At 44.6% G+C, this 16,305-nt stretch overlaps 1 protein-coding gene across 1 annotated transcript in view; it reads left to right on the top strand.

Moving 5' to 3' along the window:
- dnah10 (dynein axonemal heavy chain 10) overlaps positions 1–16,305 on the top strand; it is a 281,471-nt gene that overhangs the window by 79,013 nt on the left and 186,153 nt on the right. The window contains exons 17-19 of the mRNA XM_063073994.1: positions 1,896–2,060; positions 2,145–2,352; positions 4,250–4,406. Coding sequence (XP_062930064.1) covers positions 1,896–2,060; positions 2,145–2,352; positions 4,250–4,406 — 530 coding nt within the window. The remainder of the gene's footprint in view (positions 1–1,895; positions 2,061–2,144; positions 2,353–4,249; positions 4,407–16,305) is intronic.

Raw genomic sequence — 16,305 nt, 5'->3', positions numbered from 1 at the left:
CCTTAATGTGATGAAGTGATCTGTGACTGGTGTTGAAGATAGGTGGAGGGGCAGGTAATTTTAAGGGAGTAGAGAGGCTACAGGAAGACTTAGACACATTAAGAGAATGGGCACAGAAATGGCAGCTGGAATACAGTGTCGGGAAGTGTATGGTCATGTACTTTGGTAGAGGAAATGAAAGTGTAGACTATTTTCTAAATGGATAGAAAATACAAAACGCTGAGGAGCAAAGGGACCTCAGAGTCTTTGTACAGGATTCCCTAAAGGTCAATTTGCAGGTTGAATCTGTAGTGAAGAAAGCAAATGCAATGTTAGTATTCTTTCAAGAGGACTAGAATATAAAAACAAAGATGTAATGTTGAGACTTTATAAAGCACTGGTAAGGCCTCACTTGAAGAATTGTGAGCAGTTTTGGGCACCTTATCTTAGAAAGGATGTGCTGAAACTGCAGAGAGTTTAAAGGAACTTCAGATAAATTATTCCAGGACTGAATGGCTTGTCATATGAAGAATGTTTGTTGGCTGTAGGCCCGTATTCACTGGAATTCAGAAGAATGAGGGGTGTCCTCATTGAAATCTATCTAATGGTGAAAGGCCTTAATAGAGTGGATGTGGAGAGGATGTTTCCTATGGCAGGAGAGTCTAAGACCAGAGGACACAGCCTCAGATTAGAGGGGTGTCCTTTTAGAACGGAGATGAGGAGAAATTTCTTTAGCCAGAGTGTGGTAAATCTGTGGAATTCTTTGCCACGGGCAGCTGTGGAGTCCAAGTCTTTATTTATATTTAAGGCAGAGGTTGATAGATTCTGGATTGGTCAGGGCACAAAGGGATACAGAGAGAAGGCAGGAGATTGTGTCTGAGAGGAAAATTGGATCAGCCATGATGAAATGGTGGAGAAGACCCGATGGGCCAAATGGCCTCATTCTGTTCTTATGATGCAGCACTGATGATGTTAAACTGCATAGAACAGTGCAGCAGACACTGTGAATTAATCATGCCTGGACAAGGCAGTGAGGATCAGGAGAAAGAAAGCCATCAAACAGTGTTTTTCACTTTTTTATTTTAACTTGGGTCCTGGTTCGCGGATGTACAAGGGACTTTTGTCTCCCCTGGCCTTTGGTGCCCCTCACTAAGCTCCCTTTTCATTTTCCTGCTGCTTGGCTGCCATCTCCTGGATAAGTGGTAATTATTTGCTGTTCAAGCAACAACGGGCATGAAGAGTGTTAGAGGAAAAATGTGCTTGCTGTCATCATCTGTAGTTCGTGAGTCAGAGTAGGATGTGGGATACGTGTGAAGTAAACCTACAGTGGTCCTCGCAATGTTGTGGAAGGCTGCAGGATTCGCGGCAACCAGGTGTTTCCAGAGCCCAGGGGCTACAGCATTGGAGCTATGCTCTGTATCCCAATGAGCGAGTAGTTCGAGAAGGTGGCTGACCACCGGCATTTCGAAGTCACTTAGGAGTGGTCAACAAATGCTGCCCTTGCTGTGATGCACATGGATGAAAGGAATTAACATTGCGAGTCATTGGAAGTTGTTTCCAGATGTTTGAGCTGTAAGAACTGTGTCCCATGTTCATCCTGTGGTTGTGAGGCATGGATTAATGATGTGTGTGACCATCTGACAGGGCTGTGAATGTGTGGTTGTGGATGTTGGTCAGTGACAGGGTGTGAGGCCAGCAGTGCAGCTAGTGTGACCTGGGCACTGGGTGATGTTTCGAGTGTTCTTGACTGAGTAACATCTGTAAATTTACTCTGCCCATTTTCTTGGGGCTTCACTCATCACATTTACTTTATATTCTGATGTCATGCTGTTGATCTTGAAAATAATAGAAATGGAATGAAACTTCATTTAGCAATGAGGTTACCAAAATTAAAGTTCTGTTTCTTATTAAAACAGGTATTATTGATTACCTTGGACGCTGTGAGCAAGCAATTGGGAAATTTGAATCGCTTGTAAACCAAATTCATAAAAATGTCCGAGACATTCTCTCTAAACTCACAGCTATAGAATCTGCAGACCTCTTCAAAAGGTCACCACCCAAGTCCAAGGAGGATCTTGCAGGTAAGATGAAATTATCTAAAGCTTGCTTACTTGTGGTTTAATCTTGTCATGAATCAGGTGAAGCATTCTATATGTTTTTATTAGGAGTAAAGGAGTTCTTTGAGTACGTAGAACGGGAACGGACAAAGGACATCTTGAACTTAGTTAGTAAGTACAAAGCCATTGGCCCACTGCTGACAAAAATGGAAGGCCTCGTCTTCCACACCAACACTGGAAAGGCTTTAAAGATGCCATTATACTACACTTACTGGGAGCGCCGCATTTATGACAGTCTTGTCAGAATGATTATAAGGTAAGTATAATTTAGTTTGTGAACTCAAGGCAAGGATAAATGTTGTAAAATCATAAGATGTTGCCCCCAGAGAAAGAGATCTATTTCCCTTATGCATTCTCCGCTGTTACCCCAAACCTACACTATAGTTAACCCCTTGCTGTGTAGTACTCCCACAGGAGAGTCAATTCTTTCAAAAGCCTTTATATTAAAATTGCTGGCCCAGGTCCCAAATTTGGAAGCAGCAATGGTGGAGTGTGGGTCTTGATCGCTAGAGGCCATAGCATTAACAAAACAGGGAAATAAATGAAGAATGACTTACAGAAACACTCCTAACGCAGTGTGTATTTAGAATTTGATTATATTTCCATTGTAGCCATGAAGGAATTGGATGTACATTGTAGAGAAAAATTGGCAAAGCAACAGAGATGGGGCTGATGGATGGAATTCAAGAGTTGCTTTGGTACAGATTTAGTGTAGACATGATGAGGCTGTAATTTTCTGAGTTATAAGACCATAAGATATAGGAGCATCTTATGCCATTTAGCCCATCAAGTCTGCTCCAGCATTTCATCATGGCTGATCCAATTTTCCTCTTAGTCCCAATCTCCTGTCATCTCCCTGTATCATTCATGCCCTGACCAATCAAGAATCTATCAACCTCTGTCTTAAATACACATAATGCTTGGACTCTACAGCTGCCTGTGGCAAAGAATTCCACAGATTCACCACTCTCTGGCTAAAGAAATGCTCCCTCATCTCCGTTCTAAAAGGACGCCCTCTATTTTGAAGCTGTGTCTTCTTGGTCTTAGATGCTCCCACCATAGGAGACATCCTCTTCACATCCACTGTATCAAGACCTTTCACCATTCGATAGGTTTCAATCAGGTCACCTCTCTTTCCAGTGAATACAGGTCCAGAGCCATCAAATGCTCTTCCTATGACAAGCCATTCAATCCTGGAATCATTTTCATGAACCTCCTTTAAACCCTGTCCAGTTTCACCACATCCTTTACAAGGGGCCCAAAACTGCTCACAACACTCCAAGTGAGGCCTCAACAGTGCTTTATAAAGACTCAACATTGCATACTTGCTTTTATATTCTAGTCTTCTTGAAATGAATGTGAACATTGCATTTACTTTTCTCACCACAGACTCAACCTGCAAATTAACCTTTAGGGAATCCTGCACAAAGACTACCAAGTCCCTTTGCATCTCAGTTTTTTGTATTTTCTCTCCATTTAGAAAATAGTCTACCCTATCATTTCTTTCTACCAAAGTACATGGTCGTACACTTCCCGACACTGTATTCCATCTCTACCTTCTTGAAGAATGGAGTGACATTTGCAATTTTCCAGTCTTCCAGAACCTTTCCAGAATCTAGTGATTCTTGAATGATCATTACGAATGCCTCCACAATCTCGTCAGCATCTCTTTCAGAACCCTGAGGTATACACCGTCTGGTCCAGGTGACTTATCCACCTTCAGACCTTTCAGTTTCCCAAGCACCTTCTCTTTAATGATGGTAACTTTACAAACTTGAAACACCTGAAACTTGCATCTTACTACTAGTGTCTTCCACAGTGATTTGTGATACCAAACACATTAGTTTCTCTTCTTCCCATTATGACACTACACACAGAGAGTTGTAATATATTATTGTTATTAATGCCCCGAAGTGGAGAATCAAATCTGGCCTTACCAACAATTGGCACATCCTGTGACTGAATGGTGATAATAAATACTTGTTACCCCCATGAGCATAGGGACTTTGGTTGTTTCCCTGACACGTACTGGAAATGTGACATTGCATATGAGATCAAATATAAAATTTAATGTCTGATGGGCATGTTAATTGAGGGTTATTTGTAATCATGCCATCTTAGCCAGGCCTAACATCCTGTGTTTTTGTCTGTAGAAATCTTCAGCAAATTAATGCTGCTGTTCTTGGGAATAATCCCCTCTTCCAAATTGAAGTTTTCCTCTCTGCCCCTGAGATCATCTTGAAACCCAGTGCTGCTGAAGTTTATCAGCTGACTCTCCAGAACATAAAAGATTGTGTTGAAACAACAAAGGTCAGTTAGAGCAATTGTTTTCACAGAGTTAAACATAAGCATTTTAAACATCATAAAGGTATCGGAGCTGATCTTCCATTGGCCGGAATCTGCAGTCCTTACCATTTAGCTCAGCATGGATTAAAAGGTTTCAGAAAGGTTCATTTTATATTGAAGTATGTATGCAGAACACAACTGTGAAATTTGTCTTTTCCAGATAGCCATAAAATACAGAAAAAACACAGAAGTAGGTGAAAGATATCAATGCCCCTGCATGAAAAGAAAAAAAACTCGCAAACCCCAGAACCCCCAAACCTCCCTCACACAAAACTAACAGATTGCCCACACACAGCAAGAACATCAAACCCCAAACACCCAGCCCACTAATCAGCAACAAGAAAGAGTGAGAACATGAAAAATAACGTAGAACTGAAAGAGGCCAATGTGAACTACAGTTAGTTTGAAACTCAGTCCAATCCATAGATCTCAGAGTTTTGGTAACGTCTCTGAGAGCATCGAGGAGAGCAAGCGTTCGAACCCAGCGGCCTTCATGTGGGAAGTGACTTGAACCCAGCAGCCCCTCCGAGGGAAGTAGCTCGAACCCAGCAGCTCCTCCGAGGAAAGTGAACTGAACCCAGCAGACTTTCCAAGGGAAGTGACTTGAACCCATCAGCCTTTCTGATGGAAGCTACTCAAATCCAGCAGCCTTTCTGATGGAAGCTACTCGAACCCAGCCGTCTTTCTGAGGGAAGTGACTCGAACCCAGCAGACTTTCCAAGGGAAGTGACTTGATCCCAGCGGTCTTTCTGGTGGAAGAATCTCAAACCCAGTAGCCTTTCTGTGGAAAGCAAATCAAAGCCAGTGGCTTTTCTGTGGGAAGCGACTTGAATCTAGCATCCTTTCCGAGGGAAATGACTGGAATTGATGGCTTTGTGGCCAAGTTTGTGGATGATACAAAGGTAGGTGGAGGGGTTGGTAGTGCTGAGGAAACAATGCAGCAGGACTTAGACAAATTAGAAGAATGGGCAAAAAAGTGGCAGATGGAATCCAGTGTTGAGAAATATAATCTTTGTAAAAGGCACAATAGTGCCGGCTATTATGTATTATGTAAATGGGGAGAAGGTTCAAATATCAGAGATGTAGGGGGACTTGGGAGTCCTCGTGCAGGACTCCCAGAAGGTTAGTTTACAGGTTGAGTCTGTGGTAAAGAAAGTAAATGCAATGTTGGCATTCATTTCAAGGGAATAGAATATAAAAGCAAGGAGATAATGCTGAGCCTTTATAAGACACTAGTCAGGCCGCACTTGGAGAATTGTCAACTTGTTTTGGGCCCCATATTTCAGAAAGTATGTGTTGTCATTGGAGAAAGTCCAGAGGAGGTTCATGAGGATGATTCCAGGAATGTAGGGGTTAAGATATGAGGAGTGTTTGGTAGCTTTGGGCCTGTACTCACTGGAATTTAGAAGAATGCGGGGAGATCTCATTGAAACCTATCGAATGTTGAAAGAACTAGGTAGGGTGGATGTGGAGTGTATGTTTCCTCTGGTGAGGGTATCCAGAACTAGAGGGCCCAGCTTCAAAATTGAGCGGGCGATCTTTTAGAACTGAGGTAAGGTGGAATTCTTTCAGCCAGAGAGTGGTGACTCTAGAGTGCTCTGCCACAGACTGCGGTAGAGGCCAAGTCCTTGGGTATATTTAAGGCAGAAGTTAATCATTTCCTGATCAGTCAGGGCATCAAAGGATATGTTGGGAAAGTAGATGTATGGGGTTGAGTGAGATCTCGAATCAGCCATGATGGAACATCGGAGCAGAATTGATGGCCTAATTCTGCTCCTATGTCTTATGGTCTTATGGAACCCAGTGGTCCCTCCAAGGGAAACAACTCAAATCTAGTGGCCTTTCTGAGGGAAGCGAATTGAACCCAGTGGCCTTTCTGAGGGAAGTTACTCAAACCCAGCAGCTTTTCTGAGGGAAGCGAATCAAACCCAGTGGTCCCTCTGAGGGAAGTGACTCGAACCCAGCGGATCATAGGAGGGAAGTGACTTGAACCCAGTGGTCCCTCTGAGGGAAGTGACTCGAACCCAGCGGATCATAGGAGGGAAGTGACTTGAACCCAGTGGTCCCTCTGAGGGAAGCAACTCAAATCTAGTGGCCTTTCTGAGGGAAGCGAATTGAACCCAGTGGCCTTTCTGAGGGAAGTTACTCAAACCCAGCAGCTTTTCTGAGGGAAGCGAATCAAACCCAGTGGTCCCTCTGAGGGAAGTGACTCGAACCCAGCGGATCATAGGAGGGAAGTGACTTGAACCCAGTGATCCCTCCGAGGGAAGCAACTCGAACCCAGAGGCCTTTCCAAGGGAAGTGACTCAAATCCAGCGGCCTTTCCAAAGGGTGAGACTCGAACCCAGTGGCCTTTCCAAATGATGGGACTCGAACCCAGTGGCCTTTCCAAGGGAAGAGACTCTGTACCGTATAGCCTACAGTATAATAAGGGACTACTTTATGTTTTAGTAACACATCATTGAATGCACTATTAGGTGCATATTGATCTGTATGTGTGTGCCGAGTTCGGATTCTGCCAGTGAAGAACCATGAACCTTAGCTCCCGTCTCCAGTGTTTTTATTAATAGCCTGGTTGTGTAACCAGGCCACATACACAACAGACTCAAACACAGCGGCTCCTCTGAGGGAATCGACTCAAACCCACCAACCCCTCTGAGACGAGCAACTCATGTCCAGCGGTCCCCCTGAGGAGAGCGACCGCTTGCTCTCCTCTGCATTTGCGTCAATGTTTCAATCTTCCTTGCCGCTTTAATCAGCAAGAAGTGTAGTCGATCATGGCCCCTCGCCCCATCTCTGAGCTTCTTCTCGTGGTAGCTTGTGGTCACACTTCTCTTCTGGAGTTTCCTTGGGGACAGCAGAGTGCTAACTCACTCAGTCGAACTACAGACTGTAAGCCACAGGCTCCAACAGTTCAAAAAAAAAATTAGATTAAAAAAGAAGTAGAAGACGTAGAAAAACTGAAATGATTGACCATGTGGAAGATGTTGCCTGAGGAATAGTTGTTTACTAGCACCATCTTGACCTGAAACATTAATCCTGGGCACAGCCTTTGCTGAGAGCCATGGGGATGTGGTAGAGTACTGCTCAGGGCTGTGGTTGGGTACGGCTTGGGGCTGTCGCTGCTGTGGTGGTGCAGCAGGAGTGTGTTGATGCAGGTGTCTCAGTCCTGGCTCACAGCACATGGCATTTATTAGTGTAGTGTGGCGGTGTCTTGGTACAAACAGTTACCATATTGACAGCTGGTGAGACCCTCTCCCTACATGTAAACTCATTGGCTTCCAAAGCTCTCTGTGTGACGGGTTCACTAACATCTCTGAACAACTGTGACATTAGTGAACAACTCATCAGTAATACTGTATATGGGATAGATTGATCTTTCCAAAAATATTACTTTTTTAAAAGTGCTTTTATATTTAGAAACCATAGAAACTACAGCACAGAAACAGGCCTTTTGGCCCTTCTTGGCTGTGCCGAACTATTTTCTGCCTAGTCCCACTGACCTGCACACGGACCATATCCCTCCGTACACCTCCCATCCATGTATCTGTCCAATTCATTCTTAAATGTTAAAAAAGAACCCACATTTACCACCTCATCTGGCAGCTCATTCCATACTCCCACCAGTCTCTGTGTGAAGAAGCCCCCACTAATGTTCCCTTTAAACTTCCCCCCCCTCACCCTTAACCCATGTCCTCTGGTTTTTTTTCTCCCCTTGCCTCAGTGGAAAAAGCCTGCTTGCATTCACTCTATCAATACCCATCATAATTTTATATACCTCTATCAAATCTCCCCTCATTCTTCTACGCTCCAGGGAATAAAGTCCTAACCTATTCAACCTTTCTCTGTAACTGAGTTTCTCAAGTCCCGGCAACATCCTTGTAAACCTTCTCTGCACTCTTTCAACCTTATTTATATCCTTCCTGTAATTTGGTGACCAAAACTGAACACAATACTCCAGATTCAGCCTCACCAATGCCTTATACAACCTCATCATAACATTCCAGCTCTTATACTCAATACTTTGAATAATAAAGGCCAATATACCAAAAGCTCTCTTTACGACCTTATCTACTTGTGACGCCACTTTTAGGGAATTTTGTATCTGTATTCCCAGATCCCTCTGTTCTACTGCACTCCTCAGTGCCTTACCATTAACCCTGTATGTTCTATATTGGTTTGTCCTTCCAACGTGCAATACCTCACACTTGTCTGTATTAAACCCCATCTGCCATTTTTCAGCCCATTTTTCCAGATGGTCCAAGTCCCTCTGCAGGCTCTGAAAACCTTCCTCACTGTCTACTACACCTCCAAGCTTTGTATCATCAGCAAATTTGCTGATCCAGTTTACCACATTATCATCCAGATCATTGATATAGATGACAAATAACAATGGACCCAGCACTGATCCCTGTGGCACACCACTAGTCACAGGCCTCCACTCAGAGAAGCAATTCTCTACCACCACTCTTTGGCTTCTTCCATTGAGCCAATGTCTAATCCAATTTACCACCTCTCCATGTATACCTAGCAACTGAATTTTCCTAACTAACCTCCCATGCGGGACCTTGTCAAAGGCCTTACTGAAATCCATGTAGACAATATCCACTCTCTTCCCTTCATCCACTTTCCTGGTAACCTCCTCGAAAAACTCCAATAGATTGGTCAAACATGACCTACCATGCACAAAGCCATGTTGACTCTCCCTAATAAGTCCCTGTCTATCCAAATGCTTGTAGATTCTGTCTTTTAGTACTCCCTCCAATAATTTACCTACTACTGACGTTAAACTCACCGGCCTATAATTTCCCAGATTACTTTTTGATCCTTTTTTAAACAACGGAACAACATGAGCCACTCTCCAATCCTCTGGCACCTCACCCATAGACAGCGACATTTTAAATATTTCTGCCAGGGCCCCCGCAATTTCAACACTAGTCTCCTTCAAGGTCCGAGGGAACACTCCGTCAGGTCCCAGGGATTTATCCACTTTAATTTTCCTCAAGACAGCAAGCACCTCCTCCTTTCCAATCTGTACAGTTTCCATGATCTCACTACTTGATTCCCTCAATTCCATAGACTTCATGCCAGTTTCCTTAGTAAATACCGACGCAAAAAACCTATTTAAGATCTCCCCCATTTCCTTTGGTTCCGCACATAGCCGACCCCTTTGATCTTCAAGGGACCAATTTTATCCCTTACAATCCTTTTGCTCTTAATATACCTGTGAAAGCTCTTTGGATTATCCTTCACTTTGACTGCCAAGGCAACCTCATGTCTTCTTTTAGCCCTCCTGATAACTTTCTTAAGTATTTTCTTGCACTTCTTATACTCCTCAAGCACCTGATTTACTCCCTGTTTCCTATACATTTCATACAACTCCCTCTTCTTCTTTATCAGAGTTGCAATATCCCTTGAGAACCAAGGTTCCTTATTCCTATTCAATTTGCCTTTAATCCTGACAGGAACATACAAACTCTGCACTCTCAAAATTTTCCCTTTGAAGGCTTCCCACCTACCAATCACATCTTGGCCAGAGAACAACCTGTCCCAATCCACGCTTTTTAGATCCTTTCTCATTTCTTCAAATTTGGCCTTCTTCCAGTTCAGAACCTCAACCCTAGGACCAGATTTATCCTTGTCCATGATCAAATTGAAACTAATGGTGTTATGATCACTGGAACCAAAGTGCTCCCCTACACAGACTTCCGTCACTTGTCCTAACTCGTTTCCTAACAGGAGATCCAATATTGCATCCCCTCTAGTTGGTCCCTCTATATATTGATTTAGAAAACTTTCCTGAACACATTTTACAAACTCTAAACCATCTCGACCCCTAACAGTATGGGAGTCCCAATCAATGTATGGAAAATTAAAATCCCCTACCACCACAACTTTATGTTTCCTGCAGTTGCCTGCTATCTCTCTGCAGATTTGCTCTTCCAATTCTCGTTGACTATTGGGTGGTCTGTAATACAATCCCACTAATGTGGCCATACCTTTCCCGTTTCTCAGCTCCACCCATAAGGACTCAGTAGACAAGCCCTCTAATCTGTCCTGCCTGAGCACTGCTGTAATATTTTCCCTAACAAGCAATGCTACTCCCCCACCTTTCATTCCTCTGCCTCGATCACATCTGAAACATTGGAACCCTGGAATATTAAGCTGCCAGTCCTGCCCGTCCTGTAGCCAAGTATCAGTAATTGCTATAACGTCATAATTCCACGTGTCAATCCACGCCCTCAACTCATCCGCCTTCCCCGCAATACTCCTAGCATTGAAATATATATGAGCTGCTACCAACAGATTGAGGCTCAGTGGCTGGTTTCCCAGCCTGAGATCTGGGAGCCCTGAAGGAAATTGCGCTGCCACATTCCTCCCATGAGGAATTTGACATGGAGCTTAGGGAACTGCCAGTGTTGACGACTGGGTGTTCATGAGGATATAGTAAGTAGAGGGGTGAAATGTGGGTTTTTTCAGGGTAGCAGTTAGTAATGAGTGGGGTACTGCCTCATTTCATTATAGACTCTATCTTAATAATTTGGATGGCGGAGCAACATAATATTTCCAAGCTTATAGATGAACTAAATGTACTGTGAGAGGGATGCAAAGAGGCTTCAAGATGACTTGAGTAGATCAATTGATTGTCCAAAAACAGGTCACAAAGGGTATAACAAGGAAAAATGTAAAGTTATCCACTTTGTAAAGGAAAACAGGAAGGTGGTATATATAAAATAGTGTTTGATTAATCAATGTTGAAGCATAAAGAGATTTTGACACCCTTGTTCACTCGTCACTGAAAGCAGAATTGAAGAGGTAGTAAGCAGTTAACAAGACAAATAGTATGTTGGCTGTCATTGTAAGGTTTTGAATACAGGGGCAAAGATGTCTTGGTGAGACCACAATTGAAGTATCAGTACTTAGGAAAAGATATACTTTCCATAGTGGGAGTGCAGGGAATGGTTACCATACTGATTCCTGTGGCGGCCATCACTGAATCATTGCAGAAGGTTGGTTCTAATTGCGAGCTGAATGACTAAGGTTACACGTTGTATTGGAGGGATAGGAAGTTAGGCAGAGGGGATGGCATGGCTCTGCTGGTAAATGGCATCGAATCAGTTGAAAGATGTGACATAGGATCGCAAGATGTTGAATCCTTGTGGGTTGGGTTAAGAAACTGCAAAAGTAAAAGGGCCCTGATGGCAGCTGTATTCAGGCCTCCCAACAGTAGCTGGGACGTGGACCACAGATTACAACGGGAAATAGAAAAGGTGTGTCAAAAGGGCAATGTTATGATAGTCATGGGAGATTTTAACATGCAAGTTGAATGGGAAAAGCAGGTTTGTAATGGATCTCAAGAGAGTGAGTTTGTTGAATGTCCATAGATGGCTTTTTAGAGCAGTTTGTCATTGAGCATACTTGAGAACCAGCTATACTGGATTGGGTGTTATGTAATGAACTGGAGGTGATTAGGGAGCTTAAGGTCAAAGAACCCTTAGGAGGCAGTGATCACAATATGATGGAGTTCAACTTGAAATTTGATAGGGAGAAAGTAAAGTCTGATGTAGCAACAAAGGATACTACAGTGGTAAGAGAGAGGAGTTGGCCAAAGTAAATTGGAAAGAAATGCCAGCAGGGGTGACAGCAGAGCAGCAATGGCATGAGTTTCTGGAAGAAATGAGGAAGGTGCAGGACAGATATATTCGAAAAATGAAGAAATACTCAAATGGCTGACAAGGGAAGTCAAAGCTAATGTAAAAATAAAAGAGGGGGCATGCAACAAAGCAAAAATTAGTGGGAAGATAGAGGATTGGGAAGCTTTTAAAATCTACAGAGAGCAACTAAAAGAACCATTAGAAGGGAAAATATAAAATGTTATCTAGCAAGCTAGCAAACAAATCAATGTGGATAGTAAAAGCTTTTTCAAGTATGTAAAAAATAAAAGAGAGATGGGAGTGTCATGGTCCAGATCGGGGTCCCTTTAAATTTACCTTGTTTATGTTACGATCCGGACTGTTGATTCCCTGCTTTCCCGTGTCCCTCGACTTTGGTGATTAGAGGCAATTAACGCTCGGCTGAACCGGTAGTTTATAGTCTCCGGCTTTCAGCCGTTCGGTGTGGGAGCGTCTGCAAAGTCATCCGAGGTACGGTGTGCCGATGCCATCTGGCCGGAGCAAGCCTAGTCTCTGCTGAAGCGAGTGCCAGTAATTCGCCTTTCCTCACCGGAGCAACCCTGTCCAGTTACCTCGCCAAAGTGAGCCTGCAAAGTTTCCTCACCGAGGTGGGTCCGTCAGTTAACCCGCCGGAGGGAAACAAGAACCGCTGTCTACTGTTCCCGGGTCGAGTCGAGAGCTCGCCATTACCCGGAGGCTCCAAGTCAAGTCCTGGCCCCGGCGGCATTCAAGCTCCAAGTCAAGTCCTGGCCCTGGCGGCATTCAAGTACCAAGTCAAGTCCTGGCTCCGGCGGCATTCAAACTCCAAGTCAAGTCCTTGCCCTGGTGGCATTCAAGCTCCAAGTCAAGTCCTGGTCCTGGCGGCATTCAAGCACCAAGTCAAGTCCTGGCTCCGGTGGCATTCAAGCACCAAGTCAAGTCCTGGCCCTGGCGGCATTCAAGCACCAAGTCAAGTCCTGGTCCTGGCAGCATTCAAGCACCAAGTCAAGTCCTGACCCTGGTGGCAGTCAAGCACCAAGTCAAGTCCTGTCCCTGGCAGCATTCAAGCACCAAGTCAAGCCCTGGCCCTGGTGGCTTCCCAGTTCTGAGTCAAGTCTTGGCCCTGGCGGTCTGTGATTTCTGTCCTATACCCTTGTCTGTATCCCTTCTCTGCCCCTCTCGCCTCTAGCCCTCGTCTGCAGCCCCCGCCTGCACTTCTGTCTAGTTCCATCGCCGGAGCTAGATAGGTACTGTCTGGTGTTCATTCGTGTTGGTCTTGTCTTGTCTTGTCCTCTCCTCTGTGGGGTAAGTCAGGCCGTCTTGCCGTTGCTCCACGGCGGGTCATGTTTTGTCTCGTCTGGTCCTCGCCTCCATGGGGGTAAGTCAGGCCGTCTTGCCATTGCCCCGCAGGGAGTCATGTCTTGTCTTGTCTTGTCTTGTCCTCCCCTCTGTGGGGTAGGTCAGGCCATCTTGCCGTTGCCCCGCGGGGGGTCATGTTCTGTCTTGTCTTGTCCTTGCCTCCGTGGGGTAAGTCAGGCTGTCTTGCCATTGCCCCGTGGAGGGTCATGAGTCCCGGCCCTATGTCCTGTACCCAAGGAGGGGTCCCGACTCTGTGTTCTGTGTATGTGTCCATGGTTCCATGTACCTGCCCTCCTGAGACCGAGGCTCTGTGTTCCCCATGTTCCTCCTCTCCCTAACCCATGTCATGTCCATGCCTGGTTCTGGGGTCCGAGCCCGAGGCAAGACCCAGGTACTGGGTCCTTGCCCAGTCTCGGGCTTGGAGTCCATACCATAGCCTCTTCATGCCTCCTCTAGTTCTGAGAGCCGATTCCGAGTCCTAGCCCAGACCCTTGGTCCCAGCCTAGTCATAGTCCTTAGTCCTTGTCCAGTTCGCTACTCCTGCTCCTGCCGTGCTCTCCTGATATCGAACAATAAACTAAATTTAATTAACCTCACAAGATGTGTCTTGCATTTGGGTCCACCCTTGCTCCCAATGCCCCCGCCATTGTGACAGAGAGTGGATACAGGACCACTAGAAAATGAGGCCAGAGAAATAATAACGGAGGACAAGGAGATGGCAGATGAACTAAATGAGTATTTTGCATCAGACTTCACTGTGGATGACACTAGCAGTGTACCAAATGTTGTAGTGTGTGAAGGAAGAGAAGGGAGTGCAGTTACTATTACAAGCGAGAAGGTGCTCAAAAAGCTGTATGACCTAAAGGTACATAAGTTACCCAGATCGGATGAACTGCACCCCAGGGTTCTAAAAGAGGTAGCATTAGATATCGTGGAGACATGAGCAATGATCTTTCAAAAAAAATCATTGGATTCTGGCATGGTGCCAGAGGACTGGAAAATTGCAGATGTCATTCCACTCTTAAGAAAGGAGGAAAGCAGCAGAAAGGAAATTATAGATCAGTTAGCCTGACCTTAGTGGTTGGGAAGATATTGGAGTCAATTGTTAAGGATGAGGTTATGGAGTACTTGGTGACACGGGACAAGATAGGACAAGGTCAGCATGCTTTCCTTAAGGGAAAATCTGGCCTGGTGAACCTGTTGGAATTCTTTGAGGAGATCACAAGTAGGATAGATAAAGGAGATGCAGTGTATGTTGTATATTTGGACTTCCAGGAGGCCTTTGACAAGGTGCCACGCATGAGGCTGCTTACCAAGTTAAAAGCCCATGGTATTACAGGAAAGCTACTAAGATGGTTAGAGCATTGGCTGATTGGTAGGAGGCAGTGAATTAGAATAAATTTCTGGTTGGCTGCTAGTGACTGGTGGTGTTCTGCAGGGGCTGGTGTTGGGACCACTTCTTTTTATGCTGTACATCAATGATTTAGATGATGGAATAGATGGCTTTGCTGCTAAGTTTGCAGATGATATGAAGATTGGTGGAGGGGCAGCTAGTGTTGAGGAAACAGGTAGGCTGCAGATGACTAAGACGGATTAGGAGAATGGACAAGGAAATGGCAAATGAAATACAAAGTTGAAAAAGCCATGGTCATGTACTTTCGTAGTAGAAATAAATGTGCAGACTATTTTCTAAACGGGGAGAAAATCCAAAAATCTGAGATGCAAAGGGATGTGGAAGTCCTTGTGCAGAACACCCTGCGGGTTAACTTGCAGGTTGAGTTAGTGGTGAAGAAGGCAAATGCAATGTTAGCATTCATTTTAAGAGGTCTAGAATACAAGAGCAGGGATGTGATGCTGAGGATTTATAAGATACTGGTGAGGTCTCACCTTGAGTATTGTGAACAGTTTTGGGCTCCTCATCTAAGAAAAGATGTGCTGCCATCGGAGTTGGTCCAGAGGAGGTTCACAAGGATAATTCCGGGAATAAAAGGGTTATCATACAAGGAACATTTGATGGCTCTGGGTCTGTACTCGCTGAAACTTAGAAGGATGAGGAGGGATCTCATTGAAACGTTTCAAATGTTGAAAGGCCTAGACAGAGTAGATGTGGAAAGGATGTTTCCCATGGTGGGGAGTCTAGGACAAGAGGGCACAGCCTCAGGATAGAGGGGCATCCGTTTAAAACAGATTTGTGGAGAAATTTCTTTAGCCAGAGGGTGATGAACTTGTGGAATTTGTTAAAACATGCAGCTGTGGAGGCCAGGTTGTTGGGTGTATTTAATGCAGAGATTGATAAGTTCTTGATTAGACATGGCATCAAAGGTTAAGGGGAGAAGGCCATTGAATGGGGTTGAGGAAGGAAAAAAGGGATCAGTCATGATTGAATGGCGGAGCAGACTTGATGGGCTAAATGGCCTAATTCTGCTCCTACATCTTATGGTCTTATGGTTTGATTGGTTGTGCTCACGATGAAGCAGTCTGAATCTACAGCCCTTTGTGGCCTCTTGTCCTAGACCATACCAGGTGGTACTGCAACCAGACAGAATGCTCTCCACTGTGTTTTGATAGGTGTTTGAAAGAGCTTTCAGTGACATACCAAATTGCCTCAAGTTCCTAACAAAGTAGAGTTACTGGCATGCCCTCTTCGTGATTGCATTGAATCTGTTGTAATCTCTATCACAGAGGACTGTGGAGGCCAAGTTACTGAATTGGGGAGAGGGTGGGGCAATGCTATTGATCAGCCTTCTTTCTACTCAATGTTTGAACGGTCTTGCAGGACTGAATGGTTATTTTCTATCATTCTAAAGTGTTGGTGCTGAGACCCACGATTTGCCTTATTACTTAAAGCATTG

Source organism: Mobula hypostoma, chromosome 21 (assembly GCF_963921235.1).
Source record: "Mobula hypostoma chromosome 21, sMobHyp1.1, whole genome shotgun sequence".
NCBI lineage: Eukaryota > Metazoa > Chordata > Chondrichthyes > Myliobatiformes > Myliobatidae > Mobula > Mobula hypostoma.
This window is presented reverse-complemented; position numbering and strand designations above follow the sequence as displayed.